At 38.3% G+C, this 26,050-nt stretch overlaps 1 protein-coding gene across 3 annotated transcripts in view; it reads right to left on the bottom strand.

Moving 5' to 3' along the window:
• Positions 1-1,939: 1,939 nt before the first annotated feature.
• RECK (reversion inducing cysteine rich protein with kazal motifs) overlaps positions 1,940-26,050 on the bottom strand; it is a 50,810-nt gene continuing 26,699 nt past the window's right edge. For all 3 annotated transcript variants that reach the window (XM_064705115.1, XM_064705116.1, XM_064705117.1), the window contains 15 exons: positions 25,137-25,170; positions 24,103-24,300; positions 23,438-23,705; positions 21,838-22,017; positions 20,702-20,914; positions 19,808-19,944; positions 19,202-19,342; positions 14,517-14,705; positions 10,937-11,059; positions 10,317-10,488; positions 8,092-8,284; positions 6,742-6,952; positions 5,417-5,490; positions 4,120-4,275; positions 1,940-3,143 (listed from right to left, as the gene is read on the bottom strand). In XM_064705115.1, the coding sequence (XP_064561185.1) occupies positions 2,925-3,143; positions 4,120-4,275; positions 5,417-5,490; positions 6,742-6,952; positions 8,092-8,284; positions 10,317-10,488; positions 10,937-11,059; positions 14,517-14,705; positions 19,202-19,342; positions 19,808-19,944; positions 20,702-20,914; positions 21,838-22,017; positions 23,438-23,705; positions 24,103-24,300; positions 25,137-25,170 (2,508 nt within the window). In that variant the 3' untranslated portion in view covers positions 1,940-2,924. The remainder of the gene's footprint in view (positions 3,144-4,119; positions 4,276-5,416; positions 5,491-6,741; positions 6,953-8,091; positions 8,285-10,316; positions 10,489-10,936; positions 11,060-14,516; positions 14,706-19,201; positions 19,343-19,807; positions 19,945-20,701; positions 20,915-21,837; positions 22,018-23,437; positions 23,706-24,102; positions 24,301-25,136; positions 25,171-26,050) is intronic.

Here is a 26,050-nt window from a genome sequence, read left to right as displayed (position 1 = left end):
TAGGGTCAGTGAATTACAGTCTAGACTTCAAATATGAAACACTTAGGCTGCAGTCTCACAGAGCATTCATGTATTTGTATTTGCTCATGTAAACGCTCCCAGAGCTTCCTAGGACTAGAGATGGTGGGGAAAAGTTTTGAAATGTCCTTTGTTATGTGTAAAAGGAAGAGCTGGAGAAGCGTCATGAACTCAGTAGGGATGTATAAATAACATTTAGCCTTTGAACTGAGAGACACAAGTGCAAATCTCCAAGCGATGACAGAGGGTAAAGCACCATAAAGCAGAGCAAGGGAGAGGAGCAGGGCTGTGGAGTGACAAAGTGACACTGCAGTTCCAGGTGTGATTTTGTGCCTGCTCAGAAGTGACTGTTCCTCACCTCCAAAATTCAGATGCCAGCTCCTGCTGGACTCAGAACTCAGCCAGAAGTCTCTTGCTTTTACTTGCTGTGGTGTTTGTCCCTGGGGCTGCACAAAGTGGCACCTCTGGCATCTCCGCTTCTGTACCACCCTGCTGGGAAGAACCAAACTAAGCAAACTGAGAGAGGACAGTGACATCTCTCTGGAGCCAGTTATTGCCATTGCTGGTTTTCAGCAGGGAAGCAAATTATGTTTTGTAAATGTTTCATCTGGGTTCTGTTATAAAAGCAACAAACAGGCTTGTGCTGCTTTGAAGTGCCCTTGTGCTGTCTCCATTCCTTTTAAGTGAACCCAGATTTCCACACAGATGGTGACAGAAGATTGTTAGCACCTTTATGGAAAACTCCTCTGAAACCTGCACCAGATTTGTCCTCCTCAGGTTCAAATTTCCTAGGTTGCAATTAAGACTGGTCTTGGTTTCTTCTATTTTTTATCCCAGTTCAACTGAATTCAAAACCCACAAGTAAACAATTTCTTCATTCTTTTGAGGTAGTCCAAGGTCTTGAGAAACCCTAGGAAATAGTTAAGTGCTTTTGTTCATCCAGAAAAAAGAACATAAACCTTGTACAGTCTGAATGCTGGACTTCTGCTTCAGAATTTAGGATTCTGTGAAACCTCATTGGTTCTGTACATATTTAACTTCTCAAAAGCTTCACTCTTTTCTAGCAAGCAATGGACACTGACATAAATTAAAGAATCACAGTCTCTGGGCTTAAATTCTGCTTCTCCCAGATTCATCACAAAATTTAAGGCAACTTTTTTGTTATAATTTCTCATAAGAGAAAATCTTCACAGGTATATAAAAGTAAGTTCACTGTATATATTATTCCACCAAAAGTGTGCTTTTAAAGCTCTTTACTAAGTTTTCCAGTGTGGTGCATGTGTATATATTTATTTATTTATATTTATATATATTTAATTATATATATAAATGCACATGTATGTGTGTGTATATATAATTTTTTCTCTTAAGACATTTATAATTACTTTTTAGTAGGCATCAGATTTGCTTCAGCTAAATGCTAGTCAAGCTAAGAAACCTCATATTGAAGAGATATTTGCTAATGATTTGGAAAAAAACAAACAATCTGAATTGTTTGAAGTTTCTGGGGCTATCATCTGAGCCATTTCAGTTCAAAAAGCTTTTCAAAAATGCATCCATTCTATTTCTCTGTCCAAGTCTAAAGAATACACATAACAAATTTCAGAAACAGATGGATTATCAACATACTCAAGTTTTTTGTTTCAAGACTTGGATGATTATTTGCATGAGTCTTCCTCAAGGTATTTGGCAAGAACACGTTCATCCTTGAGACCCTCTTGACATCTATTTGGGAACATTTGCTGTGTGAGTCATGCACATATGTAAGTGCAGTTAGTTTTAAGTGCTTATTTTGAGAGAGAAAAGGAAATCTATGCAGTCTTGCTGAATCCATAAAATTACATGCATTCTACACAAGGACACAAGACACAAATGTTTATTAAAATAAAAAGCTTTAATGCTTTTGCATTTAAAAGATTTAGCAGAAAATAACTGCTACAAACATGCTACAACATATATGTTCAAAAAAGTTTTCAGTGCTTTCTTTCAAAGTTCAGCATTTTGGCAAAAATAAGTTTTTCTGTATATACTTCAAAACTTGGCTATCATAATACTGATATAAAATACTTCATGTAGAGTAAAGTCAGGTGCATAAAATACAGTAAATAATAAAACATACTGTTTGCATAAACATTTAAAGTATAAATTTCATTAGATAACATGCAAATACTGCAATATTTTAAATGGCACTTAAATATAGATACTGGGATTCTTTATATTTTGCATCCAATATGAGATTCTGAAATGTACAAAACTATAAAAAGAACACATCTCTTCACTGAAGTCAGGTACTAGCATAGAGCTTGATTGTCATTTTACAAGAAGTGAGCCCAAAGTCCTGCAAGTCCTCACTAGTCCAAGGAAAGATGTCTAGTGAAATAGGCCCAGGGCTAGTTAGCTTTCTTCATAATAAAATATGAAAGCATATTTACATGAGAATAAACTCTTAAATTTTTGGTAGGGTAATTAAGTAGCAGCAATCTGTTTCTTCCAAAAATGATGTTTAAAATAGGTGCATGCTTTCTTTGTCACTGATATGCATCTGAATAATATAAAATTAGCATTCTTCAGTAAACTCAAAACACTGTTTAGTTAATGGCTGAAAAAACCCTATAAGATCCCTTCTCCTCAAAATCATAAATCCATAATGTCAGAGCCTTCCAGAGCATATTTATGTTGTTTCCAAGATCCATGGAAAACAATCTAATTGTGCTGAAACAGTCATCTGACTAGTTATGAGTAAGAGAATAATCTTTTCACATTATTCAAATACTTTTAGTCCTTCATTGAAAAATCTTAAGTCCATCAAATCTTGCATGTTTTTTCTTTTCTCGTTCAGTGATCAACAACTCCAAAAGTCCTTCACAATACAAATGCCCCAGTGCTGGTGCATATTTCCCAAGCAGTTACAGGCAGTATCTCAATGCTGATGCCAAGGTGAATAGAAGACTTATGAACAGGGAGTGCAGAGCAGACACCTCTTGAGCAGAAGCAGAAGAAATGCTAAATGAAACTTGTACTTGGGATGCAATTAGAGCTGACAGTGGCACGTGTGATGCTAATGTTGGGCTGTCCGAATTGATCAGAGACTCAATCTTTTCTGCCTCTTTATTGCAGGCTTCAATCTAGAGGGGGAAAAAAAAGTTATTATTTCTCTTTTTACCATGGAAAATGCCAATGCAAAAATATTCCCATCACCACATAAGATTTATATATCTCTGGGGAGTACTTGGAAAACAGATCAGAGGTCTCATCATAGACTTTGGTACTATGAAAACTCCTGTGGAAGCCCTGAGCAGTAGAAAAGGAAAAGGAAGGAAGCTAGATACAAGTTAGTGTGGGTTGATATGTTTTGAATGTTGATGCAAAAAAGCCCCCAGTGAATGATCACTAAAGAAAGTGCCTCTGAAACTGAGGACTTCCTTCCTGATTGACCAACTTACTTCCTTGAAGTCTGCAATGGTGGAAAAATCCAGATTTTCTCCTTCCTGGGATTTTTCTTCCAAATGAGAGATAACTGATTTTGTTTATGGGAAAGGGAGAGAAGAACGGAAGTAACAGAACCTGGGAAACCGCAGGTTTCCATTCCCCCACTGACAAGATGATATTAATGAATTTCTGTTAGGAAATTAATTTTTTCCACTTCATTTTCTACTGCACCCTAGAAAGGAATTTAGTTTAATAAGTCTCTTAAAAAGCATTGGAAACTGCCTCTGGTGAAGTTTAAACTTGAAAAACTTAATATCTGGAGGTCCAAAGCTTTGAAAGTTGAAGAGTGTCTAGCTCAGCAATGGGTGCCACCAATGAGGTAAGCAGTGGTGGCCTCTGATTTTGGAGTTTTCCTTCCCCCAGGAATCTGACAGCACCTGCTGCAGATGGAGTGAGAGCTGACCAGGCTGGCAAGACTTTCTTTTCTAAGTCATGGAAACATTTTGGGCTATTTCTGCTAGAGAAGGAGACAAGTTGAAGCTGAGTTGGACATAACAGGGCATGAGCAATCAAATTACACACAACATATCTGCCTGAGAAACAAGCACCATCCTACACGTACAAAAGTGAAGTAAATTAATGCTGGGTAAATAAAATAACAACATCATCTACCTGCAATGGTTTGGGGTTCTGATCCACAGGAATTATGAGAATCACAATTTCAGATTCTATGCTTAAGTATCCAAACACATCACACTGTGGCACTGACACATGCAGGCGGATTTTTTCAAGTATGTCAAGTACTGTTATTGGCTTTTTATTTGTTACCTGGAGGAGAAAAAGAACTCTGTGGATGAAGTGATATTATGGAAAATTCTCCTCCTCAGTTTTATAACATTATGTCATGCCAGAAAATGGGTTTCAGCCATTAAACGACTCCGTTCCAAACTCTACTCTAAATGCTAGCAAAAGACCTAAACGATTCCATGCTTCTAAAACATCATTCTAAGAAATGATTCACTGATTCTAAAAAAACCTGAAAACCAACCCCTCCAAAAATGTAAAAGAATTAAAAATAAAAGCAAAAAAAGGAAAAAGTGAAGGAAAGAAAGAAAGAGGGAAATTATTTACTTCTTATATTGTGTGATTTTGATATGTGTTGTCCATCTTCACGGTTTGTGTGTCTGTGTATCACATACCTCAAAATAATAACTGGTTATCTGTTACAGTGGTTTGTGCTCCCACACTGGAAAACAAGAGGCAGAGCAGCTCTAGATTTATAGAACTCTGCAGTATTTGAAGCAGCTTCTTCTCACATGAACCAGCTGCCTGAACTAAAAGAGGCAGACATTACAATCCAGGGATTAGGGTGCTTAGTCGGTGAGAGTAGTTATCACCAACTACTTGAGTAAGACCAATACATTTCTTCAACTAGAAAGGCTTCTATCAGAAACCAAAAATTCACAGTCACATGCTGTAATGTATGAACTGAGAAGCTGCAGTAGCCACTGTGTCCCTCGTGCCATTAGAGATGGCAACTGGACACCACTCCAGGATGCTGTCATGACCCAACAGACACAGTTATTCAGCAAAATTGGTCAACACACATACAGAGCACCTACAAACACAAAATCGCTCACAGGAAAGCAGTAGAATCATAGATGCTGTTTCCATATAATTTGTCTGCATTATTACAAGTCAAAAACTGCAAACTGCAGTATTACAAACTGCAAACCTGAGTCTGCTTGTTTGTGTCTACTCTAATTCTGTTTTGCTTTGCATTGTAATTCAATTTATGACTCAGATAAAGAAATAAAGGAAAGTATAAGCAGTACAAGGAAAAAAACCCCATCACAAATAACAACTAAAAAATAATGGTTTTTATAACATGTTAACCTTTCAGGAGGAAGTGCACTATAATTTGACTTTTCATATACCATTTTACATTAGGCATGATTGAACTGTTTACCCTTGCAAAATTATCCAGCTTGTCTTTGTCATATAAGATTCTCAGCATTCCAGCACATAGTGGACAGCAGGCTCCTATGTGAATTAAAGAAATCTCAGTAATAAAAACAAGTAGTCTTTTCACTTTTAAGTAAGCAAGAGTCAAAATTTGAATATTAACTAAGCATGAAAATAGCAAAATTACCAAAACAAAGTAAATGTTTCAATTTGACAGCAGAATTGCACAGTTCTAATATTATTTTAATATTGAAAACATTTATAATGCAAAATCTGTCCCCTTTTCACACACTTTTACTACTATCAGCATGAAGCAACAAAATGAACTTTCACTCTTTTTAAGATCCTTCATTATTGTAAGCTAAAAACTGGAGGCACTGTGTGTACCACAAGATTTTGTATGGATGCATGCATATCACCTACAGAATTGAAGGATTTCAAGAGCTGATATAGCTAGGACATGACAGAAGCTTTATGCACATTGCAAGCATTAGTTTCTGCACTTACACCATGTTGGAGAGTAAAACCTTTAGATAACAAGGGAGAAAAAGTGCTTTTCTAACAGATGTTTCTCCTACTGGTTTTCCTCATCATGTTAGAAACCAAAGGAATAATATTTCAACTCTCTATCCATGGCTGTGTATTAAATCCACTCACCAACTTCTATGTAATTCACATTCACAGAGTGACATTTACAGTACTAAATGTGATTACAAAGCACAAAGACCTTTTTCAAAGGGGGCAAGAAAGGAGGAAAATAAATAAAACTTTCATTTTAAGAACAGAGCTTTTCTTGCTCTGTGCATTACCTGTGATTAGTTGTTGCTTCATAAAGGAAGCACTTGTGGAAACAATAAAAAATTGGTTCAAACCAGCACACTGCAAACCTACTCCTGCTGTCTTCCACAGTACAGTGAATACATGTGGTATTTTACTCTGTCTCCTAACTAACTAAATACCATCTTTGCCCTTCTGGGAACCCGATGCTGATGACAGCTCAGCATTCCAATGTGGTATCTGTGCTGCCACTTCCAAAAAATTACTCACCAGATTCCTAGAAGCATCCTACCCTGGACACCACAGAGCTCATTCGTTTCTATCACACTCATCCCAGCTGCCAGTCTCTAAGAGACCGAAGGAGCACCCCCCTACAGCCAAGGGCTTTCCAATTCAGGTTTACTTATCTGAGTCCTGATACTGGCTGGTTCTAGCCCTAAGCAGAGCCATCTCTTTACGCTTTATGCTTTCTGTTCACACAACACGTTAAAGCCTGTTTTATTCCAAGCATGGCCCTGGAGAACTGTGCCCTGTCTGCAGTGCGCGGCCCACCTGGCGCCAGGACGGGTTTGCAGGCGGCGGCAGAGGGCTGGGGACAGCTGACGAAGGCGCACTCCGAGTGGGAGCCGCGGCTGGAGAGCGCGCCCACGGCCTGGCAGGGCCCCGGGTAGTCCACGGCCACGCGGTCGGCGAAGGCGGCGCAGATGCTGCTGTACGTGTCCCCGTTGTGCCCGCACACGGGCTCCGGCGACCTGCAGAAGGGCTGGAACACATGGCAGGCCTGCAGCCGCGCCACACCAACTGCCGAGGCGCTTCCACACCAGGAAAGGCAAAGTTAATGGGAACTCACTGCTAATAATGCCAAACCTTTGCAAAGGCAGGAAATCCAGAGGAAGTAACCTGCCAGTTTATGAATGGGCCATAAATGAAAAGGTAAGTACTTCAAGAAGGTGACAGAGTCTGAGAAATGCACAATAAAACATATTTCAGAAACGAAAAACTTTTGTTCTGTGCAATGCTTAAATAAAATGACCATATTTAAATTAACCTATGAAATAAATTCAAATAATTATAATTTCACTATAACTTAAATTATTCTACTAATAATTAAACAACTCATTAGTAATTTATTAATTCATCTTAGTGTGGCTTTGTGTGCTTAAAATTTAGTGGGCGTGCACATGTGTTTCTAACACATTCTTGTATATTTTTATATACCACTTATTTACCTATATTACTTATATCTGTGTATATGTTATTGTAAGGTGACAGAACCACCTTGTCTAACACCACCGTAGAGAGCAGCGGGATGCAAAACCTAAACCTAATTTTAATCCTTCTCAAGGATTAATATGAAGACTAATCCAATGCAGACTAACTAGAAAATTATTACAGACTGCCTAGTATGTAAATAGATCCTGAGCAAAGAACTTGGTAAACATGGGGCACAATCACACAAAAAGCTAAAAGACTTTGTGTGACTGGGCAATATTTTATATTTCAACGAGTTAAAATTGGTAAGAAGCATTTAAGTGACCAAGGAACTGCACTAATTACTGCAAACACACCTTAGCGTGCAAGCTTTAACAATATATATAGGAAGATAAAAATATCAAGAGTATTACCCCCAAGAAAGCATAAGTAGAGCTTTTGATTGGCTTTGAGACAACTGTTAAATAAAGCAGAGAAACACCTGACAAAATTCTGAAGATTGTGACATTATTTTTACACTAGTTAAAAAAAAGTTTTTACTACTTTTTGTTAGCTATAAACCCCAAAAACAATACTTAAAAAAGACCCAAACAAGCAAACAATATTTAAAAAAAATAAAAATAAAAATTATTAAGTTGAACACCAAGGAACAAAGAAGATTTGATACTTATTGCCAGAACCACTTCCTACCTGGCAAGGTCCTCGGTATGCCAAAGTTTTTCCTTTTTGGTACAAGGTACACAAGTTAGTGTATTCCACATTGTCTGTGTCACAAACAGGATCCCGTGTCTGGTCACAATTTAACTGCCTTGGCACACATTCATGCTGGCTGCATTCAAACTTCTCAAAACTGGTCAAGCACACTTGTTTCTTTGGTATGCACCTGCAGAAAGTCATAATAATTTGATGTCATGTCATGGGATTATTTTGTTTTTAATTCTCAAAAATTGAGGGAAACTTATTTTCAGTGAAATTTTCTCCAGTCCTTTAGACTGGAGAAGCCACAGGAAATACAAGCAGTAGAACACTCTGATTAGCCCTTTCCAGGTCTCATCACAAAGCTGGAAGTTTCACACCATGTTTACTCAATGTATGTCAACACAACTGCAGTTTCCACTAACATTTATCTTTTACCAGGTATTTTTCAATGGATTATGGACAAAGGCTTGGATAAACTTCTTACCTACCCCCTTACTTCATTTTGTAAATGAATATTTAAGAACAGCTAGGCTACAGAAAACATGGAAACAGCATTACAGAGGTCTAGACTCACCCTTCGCTGAGAAAAGGGTGAAAACAAGACCTACAAGATTATATGGTTTCAGTTACAGCTATCTAATTGGATTCTAGCTTTGGAGGTTTGGGATATTGTACAGCATCCCACCTCTAGGATGACTGCAAACAAACAGAAAAATCTCGTATTTACACCTTCTTCGCATCCATTTCTCTGCAGCCTTCACAGACAAGTACAGACAGAAAACCAGCACAATTTCTTTCCCCTTTGTATTAAACATGTACCTTCCATGATCTTAGCTGCAAAGCATTTGGCATAGGCCCTGCAAGGCATCCCTCTGCTAGAGGAATGCCAGCCAATGCAGCCTGCTGAGCAGGCTGATGAAAGCTCTCACGGCTCTCTGGACAACTCCCTCCTTCCATAAATCACAGCAGTGCTGCCACCACTGAATAATGCACAATAACTCCTTATTCTCTCTGAGTGCTGCACTCCCATGCATTACAGACATGCCTTTGGTACTATGGAAGGCTTGGAAATTCTGAGATTTAAACACTTCACAAGTGGAGTGTAAGATCCTAAACACATTCCAAGTGCATCAGGAGCACCTTCAAATGAGCATGTTCAGTTTGAGCTACATTATCAAACTGACCCAGAAAAAAGTATTGTGTACAGTCCTTTACTGAAACTACAAGTTGAGGTTCTAAGTATAATAGTATTTTGAGAAAATGGAAAGCCTCTACATTTCAAACATAAAAAGTAAAAAATGTTTATCCACAATGCAGCTTTGAAATTCCAATTTTGAATGCCATTATGGCTGTAACAGCTACAAAACAACAGCGTTTTCTCAGTGTTTTTCTCCATCATGGCATTTCAAGTGCAGAAAAAAGAAAAAACCCTAAAATTGCTACAATCACTTTTCATGAAAGCACAATATTACACAACTTATTTTGATGGTTTTCTTTCAAAACAGAAAAACGCACTAATTCAAAGAAAACTGCAATATTGCACAACACTGGGAAAATTGAAGACAGAGACCAATATTGTGAGCCACAGACTTTGATCTCTGTACGAAAGGTCAAATTTTTTGTTTTGCCTGACACTAGTACAAAGCATATTTTTGTTTTAATATATATTTGTCTATGCAGATTTTCCTTTATTGATATTGAAAAACCAGAGATTGTACAGACATAGTTTTCACAAGATTTCAGTTTAAGAAAAAAAGGGTGATTGATATTTTCCTATTTCAGAGACAAAAAGCACAGATTACTGACTGAATAAGCAAGAGTGACTCCAAGTCTTGAATTCGGATGTGGGTCTTCTTAGTAAACTAGTAAAAGAAGGTGTGAAACAAAGAAGTAAAATGGCAGTTATTGCCATTTTGACAAAACCTGATTCTCCCACTTTTGAAAATGTATGTGAAGTCTCCTTTATTACTGAACCAAGATCTGCATAATGAATTCAATTGGCATAGCACTACAAAACTGGAATCAAGAACTGGCAGTTATTACAGTCCAGTATTACTAACTATGATAAATAAAAAGCAGCTACTTCAAACAGTTATTTTTATTGGACTAGGCCCAAAGTAGAATGCTACAATATACAACACGTTCAAAGAACACGTAAATCTGCTTTATGAGCAGATGAAGCCAAAGAAAAACTGAGAAACATATTCTGCTTTTACCTTTGATTTTTATTACAAGGGTTTGGGTTGCAAGGATCCTTGGAAATACACGATCCAAACTCAAACTGGTTGTCCTGGAGCCCAACGCAGCGAGCTATGCATGCGCTGGGATACGTGCGCCCGTTCTGGCCACAGACTGGGACAAACTGGTCCACACAGTTACAGGGCAGACCTGCAGGAGCAACATAGAACAGGGACTGGGTGCACACTCATTTTCCACGACACGAGATACGAAAGGAATCACTGAGGCATCTCTGCCTTCAGCCCCTTTCTCCCACCTGTCATTTAGCAATGCTGGATCACAAGCAGCAGGAAGAGAAGTTTGTGTCCTGCCCCTTTGCTCATTCTACTCAGCTTTCTCCATTTTTCCCCTAAACTCCTTACCTCTCATCCCTAATGCACTCTGTCTCTACTTATTTTTAGGTATTACTTGAGGCTTTATTTCTCAGTATTGATTTTTTTCCTGCAGTGCAGGTTGGACATGAGAAAAAAAAATAGTTAAAAAACCAGAGTAATAACAAATTATCGGGTGCCCTCCATTAATACTGCAGAAAGAATTTAGTTGATAATTCCTGCTCTAAAAATACTCAACTTGGAATTTTCATGGTTTGGAAAGTTACCTGTAAACTTCCGACGTTCATCCTCTGAGCTGTGCTCAGATAGACACTGACGTGTGGAACAAATCAAGTTTCCAGCAAAACAGGAACAGACATTGCAATCTATATTAAAGGACGTTCCATGGCCTTCAAATAAATAAATACATACAATTAATGCAAATACACCCAAAGACTACATATTCATATACACTACATAGATATTACATTCCCATTAATTGCTTCTGTAATTTCTCTTTTCAGTATATTTTCCCACTGAAATTTCCATCCTTTTTTTTCAACAGATTTCAAGTTTTGCTTTATTCACTTACAGGAAAAGTCTGTTCACATGTTGTTTTGATTAATTAGTTAACCACAGAAGCAAGGACTTAGTCCTTTCAAAGCCTGTATAAATTAGGTTTTCTGTTTGTTTTTTTTTTTTTTTAAGAATAATAAATCCTGGCTAGCAAGTTTCATGTTTTCTTAAAGGTAAAGCTTATGTAAAGACACATTCTTCTAAATTAAATTTACATATACCTCCTAAACTTTTAGTCTCACACATAAAGCACAATTTGTATGTGTTTGTCATGAGGTAAAAGTGCCAATGCTTCATTCCAGCCTTCATTGAATTGGAATGTATTTTATAAGTCAGTAACATTTTAACACCCGAATCTAAGAATCAAACTGCAAACTTAGGGGATTTTTCTTCAATTTAGCAACTCCAGTTTGGTCTTCTGAACTGGCCATATGACTGCCCTTCACTGTGATGCGTGTTTTGTATCAAATCAATTCATGTTGATGACAGACTCTGATCTATCCATAACCAAGCTGGTTATCAAAGACTACCAACAAGTACACAGCTCTTGAGGAAAACATAATAGTAATTACCTTACAGAATAAGGTAATTCCCTCTCATCTCTTTTCAAAGGGTTGAGATTGAGAATTAGAATTTTAAAGAAAATATTACACAGGCACAAGGAAACCCCTCAGCACTGCAGCAATTCAGAAGAGGTGCTCAGAGACAAATGAGGGCAGAACAAGAGGGAGTGGGAGAGAAAGCCTCTGTAGCACAAAAAGCTCTCTACACCACAGTACTACTCAAAGGAGCAAAGAATTTGCCAGTAGGGAAGAAAAGCTTAGAAGGTAATGCCAAACACAGGATCTCAGGTGATTCTTCAGAGTACCAGAGATCCAGTACTTAGGATCCACCTGAAAACTGTGCAGGGCTATTGTCTTTCACTGTCAAAGAGTGCACACAGCAACCTCTCCTCATCAGTAATCATTTCATTGGCTGGAGTCAACCCACAACACAGAAAACCCCAGCATCACTCAAAACAGAGTTGTTCAGAGTTGTTTTCTTTATAGAGAATGGTTTTAAAAAACACAGTTCAGATGTTATGTCTAAACCCTGGCTTTTTATGACTGACATATAAACCAATGAAATGTAGTTACTGCAAAATATTTACATGGTGACCATAAAAATTTAATTCTTTGCTTTCAATGCATCATCTAGCAAATTTGGAACTCAGTAATTTCTATTTTTTATTACATAATAGCTAGAGTCTTAATCATCACAAACACTTCATAAGTCACTATGGCAAAAGAGGAAGCTGTTTAGTTTTGGGGTTGTGGTAGTTTGTTTGTTTTTAAATGGACAGCACTTACTGGATACCTACAGCTACACATATTTTGTTCCCAGAACAAGTGAGATCTGTACACTGTGAAACCATAAAATACAAATGCAGCATCCAACATCTTTGTGATTATTTTCACAAATAATCTGAAAAACTGCCAGTTGGATAGAATGGTCCATAAAAAGTTACAGTCATCATTTAAAAACTGCATTTGTTAAGAACTGTATCTTAAAAGTATCCACTTTCACAAGATATTTTCTACAACTGCCCATCAAATATATTTTTAATGTTAAGATGTTTTCATTGTTCTGCTTCCATGATCAAATAATACCGACTCCGAAAAAAAAAAAATCCAAAACCCAAAAGAAAAGTTTTAAGTGTGTTTGGCTGCCTTTTATCTTCTTTGGACAAACAACAACAAAAAAAGAGATTCCAAAATCCCCCATTCCATTCCCTGGAATACTGCAGGCAGACTTTCCTGAGTGATGAAAATAATATCCCAATTTCCTGCTCTTTTGTGACTTAGGGTTTGGTTCCCAATCTGACAATTATGTTTGTGACAAATGAAAATACAGCAAGTGCCTTGCTTCTTAAGTTTTACTTAGTGTGAAAATAACTCATATAACGGTAAAAAAGAAACCTCAGTTATTTTGGACTTATGAGATATTTTTACTTTCCTTTAGTCTTGACAGTATTTTAAAGGGGCTGATTTACAGACACTAAACAATGTGCAGTGCTGAGATATGTAACTGTTCACTAGCAGAATATCTCTTGCTTGCTGATTCAAAGACACCAAATTCAGACAGGTCACAGCTCAGCACAGACTCCACTTTATATGCAAGACCTTTCTTAAGTTTTCTCCTGCCTTAGTAGAAGCTCTTTATTTTGTTTTCTTTTCCCAAGATTATAATGCCAGTTTGCATGACAAAAATACCCATTTAAAGGTCTCAAGTGAAGAGTAAATCTGAAAATAAATCAATATAGTCTTCTAAGAAGCATCACCTGTCACATCTCCTTGAACTCCTTTGACAGTCAGATTAGGTAGAACCCAATAAATCCTTGTTACCCATGCCAATTTAAACTCTAATTAGGGAGCTGCCATGGTGAGGAAGATTTAAAAAAACCACAGTGTTCAATACACCTTCATCATCATCATGTATTTGCTTACATGTTTATTTTTGGCATATATTAGCCTCATGGATAGATATCTTAAACTATAATTCTTATTTAACATTGAGATTGTGAAAAACTTATTAGAGGCTGTTTAGTGGAAGAGCCAAAGAAAAGGAAATGAATCAAGATGATGAAGGAGATTAATTAGGATGAATCAAGCAGGAAGATGTGTGGGAAAACAAAGGGAAGAGGGGAAAAGGGAATGGTTCAATGTAGGCAGGTATCTGGACAGTATGCCCTTCCCACTGAACCCTACACTTGATCACAACAACCTATCCTATATTTTTATCCAATTGTATTTTTACACTTTGAAGATGTGTGCTTCCTACTCTGAATATGTGCATGAGTACTAACAAAACTTAAGGTGAATGAATCAGCAAGTAGGGAAAGAGGTCTTTGTGCCAACCACTGGAGTGGAAACACAAACCTTGGGAATTTGCGGGTCCAGATACCACAGGCCTCTGGAAGGAAGAAAAAAGCCCACAACAAAGCCAAAACAACCCCTTACCAATCATTTGGAGCTAGTAAGAAAACCATCCTATTCTAAAAAGAAATGGTGCACTGAGAACACCCTTCACACAGGACTGTGATTGAGACAGGCACAGCTCAGTACTGATTTCAATAGTGGAACCCTCCAGCATATGTAAGACTTAACCCAGTATGAAAGACAGGGATGGAACCATCAGTTTCTGTATTTTCTGATAAACTCTGAATTCAGATCCTTTGTGTCTTCTCACGTAGCTCAAAATTCCTTAGGTAAGGAGCAGGTGCAGGATGCATCACTGCTCTCTGTTACTTACTTTTTCTTTGTCCTCCAACAATGCATGATTTCTGGAGGTCAACACAACGCATTTCCATACAGTTCTCCAGCAAGCCACTGTGTCCACAGGTACAAATCTTGTAGCAGCCAACATCACCAGCTGAGGATGGAACTTGGATAAGCGTACCTTGTCGGACAATAAAATCCGAGGCTTCTCCCAGTTTGCAGCCTGCATGAAAGGAAAAATTTTAGCTCATAAATGGTAAACATGTGGGCAAGTACCATTACTGAAATGAATTACTACACTGACTTGCAAAAAACGTAAAGTGTTCTTGAGCAGCCTTACTCTTGCCCTTACATTCACCCATTTCCTCAAGGCAACAAGCAGCAAAAATACAAGATAGCTGCTTGAGACAAAGTTGTGAAGTGCCATGTTACTTTTGAGAAACAGACATGAAATTACAGTAATTCTCATGTATTTTAATTTTCCAGCTCTGTAGTAGTATGAAACATGTTATGTGAAAAATACTACACATGCTTCATCCTCTCCAATACAGAATTTGAATTAAAGGGTCTCACAAGCAAAGCCCAGTTGTTTGCCTTCTCCGGCATATTTCATTGTGCCTTTCTTCTCTACTTGTAGCTCTTAAGTTAACACTGAAAGATTTTTGCAAGACATGTGAGGAGGGGAAAAAGGGAGAAAAAGCAGGAAAAGTAGATTTAAAAAAGAAAGACTGGAAAAAAAAGAAAAAAGAAATGAAAAATTGCAAGGAAAAATAATGTCCTAGGTTGACAATATGATGCTTTTACCCCCAATTGTCTCGTTCTCTTATGCTGAATAATAAGCTTTGCACCTTTAAGACTTGTTGCAGAGAGTGAAGGGGAGAGAGAAGAAGTGCACAGGTTTTTTTTCCAGACACTGGGCCTGCAACATTCCCAGCACCAGAGGGACTGATCAGAGACTGAGTGAGCTGAGCTGCAACCCGGGGATGGGGTTTTCTCAGTTTCTCATCTCTTTTGGAGCGGCAAAGGGTTTTATTGGTTAATATTGTTTAGGTTTTCTAGTTTAATAAACAGCTTTTTCCACTTTTCTCCAAGGAGGTATCTTCTCCCGGACCGGTTGGGGGGAGGGGCCGATTGAATTTGCTTTCCTACCAGAGCCCCTTTGGGGATTCTCTCCCAAATTTGCTCTGAACCAGGACAAATACATCTTCCAAGTTTTCTCCACATCACAGATGTGCATGGTACCAAGTCTGGATTTACAGTGTTTATATCATCTGAGAAGACAATCTCTGCCACTGCCATTTCCCTCAAGCGTTGAATCCCTTGTTCTATGGTTTTCCACTGGGTTTGCTGCATAGAGATCGTCTGCACACAGGTGTCTTTGTGCTACACTTCCTAGGACGTGCGCCCAGAGGCTGTGAGGGTTAGCCCCCCTCATCATTCCTTGGTCAATGACAGGATCCTGTGACAGGGATCCCAAATACCTGGCTTCAGTGCCATCCAGAATTGTTGACTCGCCTGTAGCATCCCAGAGACAGACCAGCCAACTAATTACGGATTCATCAGGTTGTCGGGTGTAATCCTTCCACAGGCCACGAAGGTCCTTCAGGGAATAGGACTCAATATTGGCTTCTGATGCTGTGTCAGTTGTGTTAACTTTGGCTTTTGTATCAGTTGCTGTTGAGGGTCCTTCCCCTGGATCATCATCGTCAGTCACTGGCCAATTGGTTTTGCTTGTGTGTATTTTTCCTGCAGCAACTGCCAGTGGCTTATGCTCACCATCTGGTTTAGCTGCTGGCTTCGAGCCTGGGGTGTTGGCTGCAGCCTGAGTGGCTGTGGTAGCTGCTGCTTTATCTCCGTGCTCCCCTGCCTCCGTCTGCTGCCCTACAGTATCTAACAGAATGTGATAAGCATAGGCCAGGGCCCAGATTATTGCAATTAGCCTTTTCTCCTTAGAATCATCATGGCACTTCTCTTTTAGGCATTTCCCCACCTCAGCTAGGTTCTGAATTTATTCCCGTGGAAAATCCCACGCTACAGGATCAGAAAATTCCTTCAGGGTTTGGCCTATATTTTCCCATTCTCCACACCACACAGGATTGTTCATACCTGCATCTGCTTCTGGGTCAGGGGTCTCACCAACTCCTCTGGATATCTCAGCCCTCATGCTAGAGAAGCTGCAGACCATATAGAGGAAGCTTACCAGATTTAATACCAGAAAGATGGTCTCTTTAACATTCAGGGGAAACTGAACATTCTCAAAAAGTGACATAACAGATTCAAAGGAGAAGAAGAAAAGGAAAGGCTGGAAAGCCTTATTCCCAGCTCCTCCTCTAACAAACTGGGTGCAATCACTAATAAATTCCCAAAACATACTACTGGAACTGGGATGCAGGGTAGGACGAAGGAACCATAAACCATAAATATCGTAAACAGATGCCAGTATTTTTGTAAACGCCTTATAAATCATTATCACCAAGGCCAGCACAACAGCTACTCCAATCCGTGCCCCTCTACCGTAAAAATTACGTGTTATGGACAATAATCCTAGTGACCAGAAAGGTATTGAAACCTCAAAAAGGTCTAGAGACCAGAATCACATGAAGGCCTCCACCCCAAGAGACATTATGAATTCAAGCAGCATGGCTAGTGACTGCTTTAACTCACTAGAGAGCGAGCACAACCAACGCACAATCAATGGAGCTTTTTTCCACCTTCTTGAGCCCCACGTTGGGTGCCAATAGATGTATGTGTTCTGGTTCAGAGCAAATTTGAGAGAGAATCCCCAAAGGGGCTCTGGTAGGAAAGCAAATTCAATCAGCCCCTCCCCCCAGCTGGTCCAGGAGAAAATACCTCCTTGGAGAAAAGAGGAAAAAAGCTGTTTATTAAATTATATTAACCAATAAAACCCCTTGCTGCTCCAAAAGAGATGAGAAACTGAGAAAACCCCGTCCCTGGGTTGCAGCTCAGCTCACTCAGTCTCTGATCAGTCCCTCTGGTGCTGGGAATGTCACAGGCCAGGCCCGGCCCGGGTGGGCCACAGGTGCAGATGTCAGTGCTCTGGTGGGTGTTCAGCCCAGAGCAGGTTTCAAGAGGCCTAAAGAAAATGGAAAAAACCACAGTACAGGAATCTTCCTTGCCTCAGCTAGCTAAAACTAACAAAAAGCCAAGGAGAGCTCTGTCTTGCTGTCTGTCCATCCACAGACAACACAGTCCAGGAGCAGGAATGTGGAGGAGTGAGAGCAGTGTCTGGAAAAAATAAGCTGTGCACTTCTCTCTCCCCTTCACTCTCTGCAACAAGTCTTAAAGGTGCAAAACTTATTATTCAGCGTAACAGAACGAGACGATTGGGGGTAAAAGCATCATATCGTCAACTCTGGACAAATAATAAAATAAATAGACTGAAATAACCCTACAAGGGGTGAACTGCAACAAATCCCATGAAACTTTCAGCCAATAAAAAAGACTGAATGAAAACATAAAAGTCACTTTCCAACCTTCAGTGGAAGCAAATTGTCTCTTTGAAAGCTCTGTATTCAGAACTTGTTTTCAGATGACTTTGAATGACTTTTGCAGCAAGTGAAGACAATACAATCTCTATAGTAATAAGGCTCAGCTTTCCAGGAAAACAAAAATATTTGTAAGGGTCATAGAAGCATAACCAAAACAATGGCCCTAGGCTCACACAAATAATGAGCTGAAGTCTATCCTCACTTTTAAAAGAGCTCAAGTAGAGCAGATATATGCGTGAAGCAAAATCCAGCTTTCCTTTTTAATTAGGAACCACTGGGGAAAGTGCTGATCAGCCACAGAACTGCTGGAAGAACAGAGGCTCAGGGAACTGATGTGAGACAGCTATGGCAATGTCTCCATCACCTCCTCTAGAAAGGAGGCTACTCCACACAATCCAGTGTAAAAATCAGTTTTGCTCTCACTTGCTCAGTCACACACACGTTCAAGTGGTCACCAAAGGCACACTTTCTGCTCTGCTTCAAGAACCACAGCTGACCCCTCATGTGACTGACACCTGCTGCTTTAAAGGAAAGGGGAAAACTGCGGCAAGCACAAGTTTTTACCAGTGCCTAGGGCGGGACAATGAACGGGTTGTAGAAGTTGGACATTGCAGAGTCTCACACTTCCTTTTTGTAGGTTTGATCTTTCTTACTGACACCACCCAACCCTGCCATTTCAAAGTTAGGGTTATGAAAATTTGAAACTTATTCTGCATGAGGCTCTCTCCCCAGTCAGCTCACATTTACACATGGTGCTGAGGTTAGACAACACCAGTGTTCTAAACCATCAGTTTCCAAATAACCATAAGTGTCTTTCTGGTGAGGTGCACCCACATTAAAAGTGTCACTGAAGGGAGCAGAAATGCCACTGGCTGCATGTCCAGACGTCTTTGGTGGGAAGGGCTGGGTGCTGGGTCAGAGGGAGGGGAGCTGTGGCACTGTGCACCTCTTGGTTCCTGTGGGTTGTATCCCTCTCTTTTTGTTATCTCCCTTTTCATCATCAGCACCATCACAATTACTATTGTTAACTCTATTTCAGCGACTAAACTGTTCCTGCCCAGGCCGGAGGGGGAGTGAGCAAGCAGTGTGTGGTACTCAGGTGTTAGCTGGGTTGAACCATGGCACAGCAGAGCACTTCAAAACCTTCAACAACATTTCAATGACACATTTACCTGCAAAATTCAGTAAAGCGAAGCCTCAAAAACCTTACCTGGCACACACAAATATGGAAGACACAGCTCTCCAGATTGACATCCTTTTCTATTTACTTCACACAGCTGATTAGCTGCACATGGATTTGGATTACATGGATGTGTGACATCTTCCACAATGTTACCTAAAGAACTTGGGCCTGAAAATAGAATACACATCATCTACACTGATGTAAGTGAGGTTTATGTTTCTTCAGCAAAGCATGGCATTTTGTACATCCAGTAAAATAATATTTTTGACAATTCTGTGAATTTTTTTACTTTAATTATAGATATAGAAGCATGATATGACCAGATAGTTAACTTATTTCAATAGTTTAATCCTCGTTCCTGGAAATAATGACCCAGATGAACCTCCACATGCAAAATATATTTCCTTTATCTTGTCTGCCCAATAATTTTCTTGTCACATATGCCCAATACAAGAAGGAATAGAAGCAATGAACAATGGCAATTTGAAAATTTGAATTTTCTCTAATACACTAAATAAAATGCCTCAAATTCGATACAATTTTCTTAAAAATAAATAATTAAGATTTTTAAAAGTAATGACAAGCGGTCAAAGTATCCTGGTTTCTAATTTTGCTGCATAGGTATGTTAGTACTTAGGTAAGTATCCAAGGGTATACAGTTCTCCAAGTCGTCGGTTGGAGATAAGAGCTCACAAATACTCTCAGCTGAGTGGCCTTCAGGGAATTTATTATGATCTCCACACTTCTTCAATATTTCCACACAATCTGATCTACAGATAAATAAACAAACAGACAGAACTTCATGAAGACTACTTGAAGAAAAAAGGGCTTATATGAAAAAGATTTCTATGTTATTACCTTCCCTGAATCCACAACTTTACCAATATGCCTCACAGCAGAGTGTTTATACATATATGTATATGCTACATTTTACATAGGAGGAAGGAACAAATTTGTAACACAAAGACAGAAACTACTGCTTGTACTACTCCTTTTTGACTTTGGGCTTGGTGATCTTCATTTTCTATGGCATGATATGCATGTATCTTCCAAGACCAAGCACTTCCTTTATTTACCAATTTCTAATATGGGTTGAACTCTACCTCACTACATGCACTATTAACTGCTCTTTCTCCTACTCAATCACCTACTTTCAAAATTTATTAATGCAAAAAAATCCACTTTTTTTTTCAGATCTTTCTGTCAGCTGAAAGTCATTAGTAGATCCCAAAACCAAGAAAGAGGAAAGGTTTAAGACCCCACGGAAAGCCAAAAAACCCTGCAACACATCTGTTTTTTCTTTCACTTCACAATGCAAGTATATTCATCCATCTCATTAACAGGCAAATATCTTAATTTACAGTGATGGAGATTCAAGCAATGGCCACCATGCAATTTCATATTCCGTCCATGTTTACCTTGCCATGTTCTCCTAACATAGCAAACACAATCCTACAGCTTTTTAGTTTTCATTAAAATCCTTAGTAAAACCTCTAAAATGGCTTTTGTTTTCCCCATGATACTTACTTGCAGATAATACTTCCTCTAGATTTGCTGTGACAAGGTTTAATCTGCAGGGAGCAGGCAATTGCCTTCCACATTTCTGGTTGGCATTTTTTAATATCAAGCACAGGAATATTTATGAAAGGCATCTTAATACTCCCTTTTTCCCATAGCTTCATGTCATTCATGGCTCCCTGGTCTGACTGAGTATTGCAGCTTCTAAATAGTTCTGTTGGTCTTAAAAGGAGAAGGTAAGATATAGCATATATAAAAGAAAAAAGGTATCACACATTTTCCCTTTCCACCATAAGAACTCTACATCCTTCATATGGCTTGCTTTTTGTAGTATACAAGCAGTTAATACCTCCCACAGTTAAGCAAGATCACAATAAATTTGAAATCTGTCTTTAAGGAAGACAAGGTCCTTAAGACTCAAGGCTGAAACTTCCTTCTCACCTCTATCTCTTAGATCAAATATCACTTTAATATTTCTGACCTGAAGTTGACCTAAGAGCAAATATCTTAGCCCAAATATGTCTGTAAATGTTTCTTGGTGACTCACTAATGCAAGTTGATTTATGATTTATATTTAGCCAGGCTGAGGATTCTCCTATTAACACTCACACCACTACATACTATTAAAAAAAAAAAAAGCCAGAGATCTCTAATAGCTAAGAAAATTTAGGGTTTTTTTTAAACTCTAACTGTAGCCTGACAATTACTTTAGACACCACTTTTAAATAATTTTTTCTTACAGAGTACAAACCCACAGAAACATCTCTGCAAAAAAGGAATTTTGAAAATGAGTAACATGTAAATTCAACAAGCACTTTAAGCTTATTTATAATACACAACATTCCAGTGACCATGGCTTACTTGTCTATGCAGTAAGGCAGAGGAATACATAGAGGTAATACACTGTGACATTTTACAAGTTCACGGGTTAACTTTTTTTCTTGTAAGTTTTGTTACATGAGTTGCTAAATACACTTCCAAAAGTTCATTCCAAAGAAAAACTATTTATTTTCAAATAAACTGAAACCATACTTGCAGAAAGAAAGCTACATACAATCTCAAAATAAGTCTTAAAAATATTTCATTTTTTTTTTTAAATCAAAGATAGGAATTCCTTTATAAAACATTCAGTGTCTCTCTCCTACCTGTTATTAAAATTAGTGCAGTAAGTAAGATTTCTACAGCCCAGCTGACAAGGTTCTCGTACATCTGCTAAACAGGTCAACATGGAAACTTCAACTGCATTATACTCACAAAAGCGATCAAATTCTTGCCAGCTCTGTGAATTGCCCCAGCTCGTGCTATAAAGTTTAGTGCAGAGCTCTCTGAAAACAAAAAACAAATAGAGATGAAGAAAATAAAATTAAAAGAACATCCATTCGGATATAGCCCATCACTTCTTTGCTTCATCACTGCCTCCGCTCACCGCAGAGGATTGTGCTAGAGCCCACAAAGACTCCAAGGGCACCCAAATGTAGGGCTCAAAGCAAATAACCCATTCTGCTCAAGCATGTCAGGACATCTTAAAGCTACTAAGACTGAAAGACTTTAGGATATAGAACTGCAATATCCAATAAAAATGTAACAAACGGAAACCTGAACTTACAACTTTGAGATGAAAACTAACCCTGCTGATTTTACTTTGGTAATAAATCCAAGTTGACATCACAATAAACAACTTCTAATTCCATTCTTCAGCTTCAAATCACACTTTCTCCTCCTACAGAAATGACTGTCAAGCAAAATACATTCCTTCTTTTGCCCTGATGTTTGAAACAAGGATACTGTTTGCTGCCTTCGTTTGAGATGTTTCCTGGTGTCGGCAATACCCAGCTCTCATTGTTCATGGCAATGTCCTACAAACAACAAAAGTTTCCATCCCAAGATGTGGAACTTCACTGTATTATTAGATCTCCTGCCTATTGAAAACTTGATAGAAGGATTCATTTTGGAACTCATTGTCAAAGCAAGGAACTAAAAGATACTTTCTTAACTATCCTATACTACAATGTTCTAAGAAATAATGTAACTCCAGGCCTCTACTACTAAACCTGCATTCATGAGATGTTACTAGAAACTTTGATATAAAAGGAAGTAACAGGTCAAAAATGTTTGCCACTTATTCAGATACACTGATGGATTTAAAATGCAATCACCATCTATTTTTAAAGTGGACAGAAAACCACTCTAGACTAAAAATGCCTCAATAATTTGTAAGCATGCAACAATTTGCTGAAAACCTTTGTTTTTCTAAATGTCAGAATAGTTAGCTCCCTTATTGAATTACTAAATTACCTACGTTATTTTTAACCGACAAAAACCAGAAGAGCATCTAGAAAGAATACTGCCAAGGTTTTAACATGAAGCAAGCAGGCACTTGAGAGTTTGTGGAGCTGATTGTCCTTTTGTCTCTCTTTAGCATCTCATTAAGACCTCTTAACCAGAGGCTGCAATGTTGGCTATTAGGAGCACAAGTATGGTACAAGTTTCATTAACTTACTGGGTCTGCTATAATAAGCTGGTATCAAATGTAAGAAAAGGTTGATTCCTCTTATAAAACAGTATGTTTTGAGATACAAAGTATTGGACAGAATACATTACTCAACAGATTACTATCTGGTAACCTGAACCTGCATTTTTTCTAAGAATTCCAGAACTTCCTATCTGATGTACACAGCAAGATTCAGGCAAAGGTCAGAAACAAGACAAACTCCTAACTGGAAGCGAGGTTAGAGAGATACTGACCTACATGTGGAAGAATTTGCTTTAGAACAGCAATGGAGCTTAGCTCCATCGAGGCCAGTTGAAGGTGGGGGGTGCACAGTGACTCCGGGGTGAACAGATCTTGAACTCTCAAGAAAACATTGCCAAAGTGGGTCCTGAGGGAGAGGCATGGTTTTACAGCCTTCTATAAGTCCATCAACAATTTCAAGCTCTGTTTTCATTGACATTAGAATTCTTTTACAAGCCGTCTGACACGCATAGTCTTCTGCTCTATCACAGCAATACAAACCTGTTAACAAAATAGTTGACAGTCAAGCACAAAACATTAAAGATGGACAATGTAACAGCCCTGAGAAATAAAAGTGCTGTAAGGTGCCTTCTCCTCCTCCAAATAATCTCAAATAAATAGAATCAACTCTGGAAACAAACCTACAAAGCCAATATGTAAAAATGAAAAGAAAATAAAAATTATTAATGCACCTAACCAAAAATTATCATAATATAAATTCATATAATGATTGCACCTAAACCCAAAAGTTATCATCATATAAATTCATAAAATGATAGTAATACAATTCATACAATAGACTTCTACAATAATGCATTTTATATAAAATGTACAAGAAGTACATTTTCAGTATATTCAATAACGTTCTTTCAGTAAAGAAGGATTTCCTTGTACTCACTGTCTGTAGGGTTTCTCATTGGATACGACTGTGTGTAGTTATTCACGCAGTGTATAAGCTGAGGGCTGATAGATGCACAGTAATTTTCAACTGCTTTAATTTGGGACGGACCAGGAGAGGAGTCTGTCCGAAAAATTGCTTGGCAATATTCCCGGCAGTTTGTGTGGTGACCTGCGTAACTGCAACAGACCGACCCCACTGGGGAGGCAAACAGACAAACAACAGAAAATCTATGGGTTCCTACTCAGGGAAATGAAGAGATGAGCAAGTCTGACACACAAGGATGCCCAAGAAAATGAAAGGAAAAAAAAAAGAATAAATTCTATGCTCTGTTGAAAAATCTCTGTCTACAGAATGACTGGAAATATCTGTAACTAGCCAAACTACATTTATTTGTCTGGCAGGAGAAAAAAGTCAGTATTAAAGCTGCCTTGAACTCAAGCTCAAGACATGAGCAAGCCAGCTGAATCTCATTTTCAACTGTTTTGTTCTTATTTTAGGTAACCAGACATGTCCAATAATTGAATTATCAGAGAAATGCTACTAATAAACAAACAAATATGAGAGTAGTATAATTCAAAAAACCCAGACAGATGGTACTGGTGTTTCATCCATTTTTGCTATTTTGTTAAATACATACAGTAGTTCTTGACAACAGCTTCTACTACTCAGAATTAATTCTGAGACACCAATTTCATTTTACATAAACAGATATCAGGCAACAAAATGCATGGTTCATCAATATTTCAACTATGCATTTAATTTTGCTACTTAGCACACATCAAATGAACAAGCAGAAGAAAAAGATGACAGAAAAGATAAATACAGATACTCAAATTAAAAACGGATATTAATTATATAAATAGCCATATCCCTCTATTACTCGAGTAAGACAATTTACTTGTGGCTTTTGCTTACATGGGTCTGAAATCTACATGTTTGTGTAAATGTTCAGCTACGTAACCTCTTATAGTTTAGAGAAAAAATGAATAATACAAAAGAAAAACAAAATAAACTATTCATTACATACTTACTTTCATTTCTGTTAATACAACTAAAGAGAGCATTCTGAAATCAAAACAAAAACAGTGTTACAAGCCAGAAAACTTCAAATAAATATTTAAGTATCCAATCATTTGTTATAATGAGCTAATAAACCTTTGGTATTATTTGCTTCAATTAGATTACATTAAAACAAAACCACTATACAAACAGTGAAACCAGGAAATTAAGAGATCAAGGGTCACCAAAGTTCTGTGTGTACTCATAATAAAACAGAGAAATATTCAAGCAAACAAGTAAATTGGAACATTTTCCTGGACTAACTTAGAAACAGAGTAAACTGCTATAATAGAGTGTCCCAAGACATTGGGATTTTTTTTTCAGGACAATAATTTTAAAGATTCTATGTAGAAAAAAAAATTCTGCACAGATGGATGCATGCAAATAGTAAGTCTCAACAAAATAACTCCATGACAATGCATCTCAAAAGCTACCGCATGCAACCAACTCTCAAACTGCAGCCGAAAGGCACAGCTGGGGGATGTACATCGCAAATGTCAGAAGGAGGGAAACACACACATCCTGCTTTGTTTCAGAGGTCTATAATCTGCAGACCACTCATGGAATGGTTTGGGTTGGAAGGAACCTTAAAGCTCATCTAGTCACAACCCCCTGCCACAGGCAGGGACATTTTCCACTAGACCAGGCTGCTCAGAGCCCCATCCAACCTGGCCTTGAGCACTTCCAGGGACGGGGCATCCACAGCTTCTCTGGGCAACCTGTGCCACTGCCTCACGGCCCTCATCATAAAAAAAATCTTATTCTTTGTATCTAGTTTGAAACTACCCTCTTTTAGTTTACAAAAATTAACTCTTGCCCTATCACAACAAGCCCTGCCAAAAAGTTTATTTCCAGCTTTCTTGTAGGCCCGCTTTGGACACTAGGA

Source organism: Zonotrichia leucophrys, chromosome 2, assembly GCF_028769735.1.
Source record: "Zonotrichia leucophrys gambelii isolate GWCS_2022_RI chromosome 2, RI_Zleu_2.0, whole genome shotgun sequence".
NCBI lineage: Eukaryota > Metazoa > Chordata > Aves > Passeriformes > Passerellidae > Zonotrichia > Zonotrichia leucophrys.
The sequence above is the reverse complement of the archived record's forward strand: the minus strand, read 5'-3'. Positions and strand labels throughout refer to the sequence as shown.